The 5,833-nt window shown below is 37.6% G+C and overlaps 1 protein-coding gene across 1 annotated transcript; it reads left to right on the forward strand.

The window, feature by feature from the left end:
• The first annotated feature begins 788 nt into the window (after positions 1–788).
• CDC42EP3 (CDC42 effector protein 3) lies at positions 789–2,922 on the forward strand. Its single transcript, XM_075146663.1, has one exon. It carries the CDS (start codon positions 1,079–1,081, stop codon positions 1,844–1,846), a length of 768 nt encoding a protein of 255 aa, XP_075002764.1. The 5' UTR covers positions 789–1,078; the 3' UTR covers positions 1,847–2,922.
• The last annotated feature ends 2,911 nt before the right edge of the window (positions 2,923–5,833 follow it).

Here is a 5,833-nt window from a genome sequence, read left to right on the forward strand (position 1 = left end):
TTTATCAGGCTTTTCAGAGACCACATTCTAATAGGAAGACTTGGTTTGCAAACACTGTTTCATTTGGTTGCACAGAACAACTCTGAGTCACCGTGGCCTCATAGCCTACATAATTCATGAGCTACAGTCTATAACTAATTGCTATGAAGAATTCCTGTAGTCTAAAGATTGTAGTCACAAGAACCAGTGTCTTCTAAAACACCTGCATTTGGATGTTTCTAACTAATTGTAAAGACCTGGACTAGCACTTTTTTCAAGTACCTAAAACTATCTTTTTAAATGGGCACATTTATCAGAAATGTTATTGGTGACAGTTTGTGAGAGTTCCAGCACTAAATGGGGTACCTGAAGTTCTCTAATCCAAGGTGCTCTACTCCATTTCCGAAAAGGTTTCCTGAATGACTCTGTCAATCTTCCTGGGTCTACCAAAAGCTTAATGTTGTTGAATGTTATAAATGTGTTTCTGCATGTGCTCTCCAAGGCCAGCATTTTGAATGCCAGAATAAGGAGAAGAAAGATTGAGATAGTGATATTTATCAAATGAATTGTGCTCAGCCAACCGTGTCTAAGAGGCTCTGACTTCAAAAAAAGCTATGAAGTTAGAGAAAGGTTAGCCCTTGTTAATCTAAACTCTTTTATCTTGCCTCGTGAAGGAAAGTAACATCATAAAGCTAATCTGCAGACTGGAAATGTCAGTACCATTACTAATTTTTTTGTAAAAACAAGACTGAATTAACCATGAAAAATAAATTAATGATAACCTTATTTTGTATCCCATGCAGGTTTTTTCCAAGTTCGGGAAGTAGCAGGGCATTTGGTTGCTAACTGACCTGAAACTTGTGCTCCACCTTGGAAAGATCTGCAGTGGGAGACATTCGCCTTCGCATATCCCACAGTTCTCTGCATCAGAACAAAGGGACTTTATGCGCAAGAGTGGTTCCAGATGATGATGTAACGTTGATAACACTGAAGGTCTCCTGAGAATAACTGACTTTGTAAGAGGCTTCTCCCTCTCCTTCCCTCTCCTTCGTTGTTTTTTTTTTTTAAATAACTTCCTTTCTCAGAAACTACAAGCAAGATGCCAGCCAAGACACCCATCTACTTGAAAGCTGCTAACAATAAGAAAGGGAAGAAATTCAAACTAAGGGATATCTTATCTCCAGATATGATCAGTCCACCACTTGGAGATTTTCGTCACACCATACACATTGGAAAAGAGGGACAACATGATGTTTTTGGAGACATCTCTTTTTTGCAGGGTAACTATGAGCTATTGCCTGGAAATGAAGGAGAAACTAGAGTTAGCCAGTCTGGTGGCCACAATGAATTCTTAAGGGCAAACAGCACTTCTGAATCCATGTTTACAGAAACTCCATCACCAGTGCTCAAAAATGCTATTTCCCTTCCTGCCATTGGGGGTTCTCAAGCCCTTACGTTGCCCTTATTGTCACCAGTGACATTTAATTCAAAGCAAGAATCCATCCGGTCATCAAGAAATCCTAGGCTTAGCTGTGAGCCAGTAATAGAAGAAAAATTGCAGGAGAAAAGTAAACAGATGGAGGATGGAGAAACATACAAAGATGACATATGGGAGCAAAATGGTGGTTCTTCGCATTTTACTAATGGTAGAGACAGTCACTCATCCAGCTTTTCTGAACGATGCACTGACTGGCAAACAGTTGATTTTTTTGATGACAGTCGAATTTCATGTGAACTAACCAAGACAAAGACTAAGTCAGAAGAATCCCTTTCAGACCTTGCAGGCTCTCTTCTCTCATTACAACTTGACTTAGGACCTTCACTTTTGGATGAGGTCCTCAATGTAATGGACAAGAATAAATCTTAGAACTGGTACTCCCTTGCTTCTTTGTAAGTGATTCACTTAAACAAAAACAAACAAAAAAAAGTATTTCAAAAGTAGAGACACTTAAAAATCAGCTGTATTTGCAGTTGTTTGACGGGTTTTCTAAAAATATTCTTAAAATACTATTTTTTTACCTATTGTTTTTCATTATTTTTATTACACTAAATTCTCATAGCAGGAAGATAAATTTTAATAACAATTTTCAGTAAATGTAAAACGTTTTTAAGTACCAGTATTAATGATCAGAAACTTAAGAAACAGAGTTTGAGGATGATACTGATTGTGACATTTGGTTAGTTCACTTCTACGGGCTTCTGAATATATGAGAAAATCTCGAAGTGTCAGAAAGGAGACTGATATTAATTATTCACTTTTATAAATTATTACAGTATCACTTTACATGTAGGCCTCTCTCTAGAACCTTGTGTTTGAGGGTTTGATAGTGTTTTTCTTCATTTTCCATAATACCATTTCTGTTATACCTTCACTGTAACTACTTTCTTGGTCTTATTACTACCACTCTGTATTCAGATGTGAACAATTTGAAGGCTTTTTCAGTTTGAACACCTGGTCCAGAGTCTCAGCTGCTTTAAATGAGGATGCATAAATTTACACAAGTTGAGGCTTGGGCCTGACATTGTATATGAAATGATATGTTGTAAACAGGTGACACATGCAAGATACTATGGTTAAATTATTTTAAAAGTTGAAATATATTTTTCATGTGCATATTGGTTTTTTACTGCAGAGCCTACACATACAGTATCTCATCAAAATAGTCGCTTGGCATTATTGGTGCTGTTCTGAAAATTGTATATTTGTGTGTTTGAAAAGAAATATGTATTGATACTCCTCGCTTTTTTTCCTTCATTTATTACCACACATGCTTAAACTTGCAACCGATTATTTTAATTTTTGAAGAAGGCACTGGTTATTCACAATGCTTGTGATGTGTGCTTCAACAGCCAATGTTTTGGGAAATGTGGATCCTTTAATACAGTACCTACATGGATTGCATAGATATCTTGTGCAATACAATAAACAAAACTTTAAATTGCTATGTCTTTGTGATTCAGTACATAGCCTCACCAAAATATGAAGTTTTGTTTTCTGCTGTAATGAAACAGATTGCAGTAGAGTTGCAGAAATATGGGACCAAGGGGCAGATCAATTCTATGATCTTAATTCAGTTGACTTCTCCAGTTTGGTTTTCATCCTGAGGTTTTAAGGGCAAACTCCAAGCAGGTAGGACCCTCTGGAATATACACTGATTTTAACTAATTGGAGACAAGAGAGTAATACTTTGGTCCTAGTGAAGTTAATGGCAAAGTTCCAGCAGCTTTCACTGAAGTCTTTAGGTAAAATCATGACACAGTTTGTAGACTGTTCTTCATTAGATAACCACATTTATCTGTATCTTCCTATCAGAACATGTAAGTCATGGATGATTTAATATATATTATATTTATCCTTAAAATTTCTAGGGAGTCAGTGCCAACTAATTCTATTCCTTCAGTGTGTTTTAGGAACACAGTTGTTACCCCTGTTTCCAGTTAAGCACTTATATTATTGTGCATTAATGAGACATGCAGCTACAGTCTCCCATATTATTCCTGTAAATGAGGAACTGAGATGTAGAATGGGCAAGAACTGTGTTTATTTTTAAGATAATGCTTAATTGCCTTCAACTTCATATTCTGTGTGTATAAGCCTGGATCAAATTTCCAGTGCATTCATGATCCAAGAAGAATGGTGGTTCTGTGACTATAGTGCTTTTTGTATTTTAGAAAGCAGGTTCAAGGCTCTGCTTGGCCACATGTTCCTTACGGGACCTGGGGATTTAGAACATAATGAGACTTTACGCCAAAACTTTAATTGGAAAAATCTGTCAGTCGTTAGCATAGGGGAAGTTTGGGTGAAGTGGGGAATTAGACATTTTCTGTGTAGAACAGCTTCAAATACCATGATTAGAACATTAAAAGTCATTATCTTGCAGGACTTCTCAAGTAAGTATTCTCTAGAAAGCAGAAACAGATTCTTACAGCAGCTGTTGCAATCGTGTTGGTTTTGCTTTATCGTGTTTTATACTTGATTTGCTCCTGGCTTACTCTGCTGAAAAACGTCTCTCTATTGCAGGAGTTTTTGGTCTGTATTATCCTTCCTATATGGTTGCTCTTCTAAATTTATAAATCCTTAAGTCTTGTGATGAGGGTGGGTGGTCTGAACTAAAATAATAACCATCGCTCCAGGCAAAAAGAACTACTGTGTTGTGGAGGAGAACCTTTGCTCAAGTCAAGAACAGAACTTTTACACTGGCAAAGTAGATTTCATCTTTCTTTAAAGCCTTCTTGTTACTTCCCTCAGAAGCTGAATTGTTCAGATCTGCTCGGTCTTACGTGTAAACATCTAGAAGACGCAAAGTTGAAATGTGCTCAGCTTCTGTTCTGACATGGTCTTCTGTAAAATACTCCCTTGCGTAATTTGATCTGGCATCTCAGCTGTCACAATACAGCTTGTCAGATCAAAACCTTGAATTTCTAATTTATGAGAAGTTCTGCCTTCCTGAAACCTTGATAGAATTCTTAACGGAAATTAGACTTTCCAAGGGGGAGTTGCACAGCAATTTCCTCAAAACCAAGATACTGCTGTAAGTTGACTTTGGAACAGAGGACTGGAAGGAGTTGCCTTGGCTATCACATCAATTTTCTGTGGCCAGGGGGAAAAGTATGCTAACTGTACAACGGCCCAGAAAGGTCCATAGATGCTTCACAACTCTTCCAGTATGCCAGAAGACATTTCCCCATCTCTTCTACTAACCCAAGAATTACAATGAAGACCTAAAGATGTAATCTAAATGTGCCAGAGAAAGAAGCAGAAGCCATAAAACATGTGCTTGGTTCCGGCATGAGTATTTGCTAAAATTCCTCATTTGTACAATCCTACAAGCTGCACTATGCACAATACAATACAAAAACAAAGCAGAAAGCCCAATAATCATCCAATTCAAGAACCATTGAACCTCTGTCCCAGTTTCCCTGCGAACCTAACTGGGGCAATCAGCATTGTGCTGAGGATGTCAGTGGGAGGTCAAATGACAGGAAAGCGCTCAACCCCACGTTGATCTCTGCCTTTTTCTAATAAGGACCAAATCTAATGCCTTAGAGGAAACTGAAAAGCAAAACAAACCTCCAAGCTGGATCACAACTCCAGGATGGAAAACAGCCTGACAAGGAGGCTAGCAGAAACCCTGAGACAGAGGTTTGATGCAAACGCACAGTTTGTCCAAACACACAGTTTATTTTGAAAGTCCTTTGTGGAGGTACATCAAGTAACTAATGACTTCCACAGCAACCTTACTTTCCTCCCCACATTGACAAAGCTACATTATGTTAATAAAAGTTGCTCATCATTGACATTTGCTTGAATTCACACTTTTCAAACTTTAATGTACTGAAGGTATCCATTTCATTTCACCTGTTTACCCATACCATTACAGAGTGTATACAGGACAGAACCATCTGGATTTGCTGACAAATGGGTATAAATAACTGTACGGTATGTGAACATGACAGAAAAGGGCAGAAAAATTTTTTAAAAATCTGAAGAGAATCATAAACAATACCTTGTTTAAGGATGATTTTACTTCATAGTCCTTCTTCCTTTTTGCATTTATTGGTGTTAGCAAGGAAGCTAGTTATTAAGTTTAGGGCTGAAGGACGTTCTTTAATTTGTGTAGGAAATTCTTAACAAGCAACAAGAATAGGCTGAGGCCAAGTTTCAGAAAAACATAGGAGGATTGGACTCCTAGAAAGTATATCAGCTCAAAATTTTTTAAATTCCTGCTAGAATTAGTGAGAGAAGGGACACTTTGGGTGGCTGCCTTTTTGAGAATGTCAGTCATGACCAGAATTGGAAGCAGCTGTTTGATATGTCAAATATAAATAACCCAGTTGCAAGCCTAGCAGGGAA

The sequence above is a fragment of the Calonectris borealis genome, chromosome 3, assembly GCF_964195595.1.
Source record: "Calonectris borealis chromosome 3, bCalBor7.hap1.2, whole genome shotgun sequence".
NCBI classification, from domain to species: Eukaryota; Metazoa; Chordata; class Aves; order Procellariiformes; family Procellariidae; genus Calonectris; species Calonectris borealis.

Excerpts from the sequence above, each read along its gene's own strand:
- CDC42EP3 (XM_075146663.1), top strand. The coding sequence starts at position 1,079 with ATGCCAGCCAAGACACCCATCTACTTGAAAGCTGCTAACAATAAGAAA.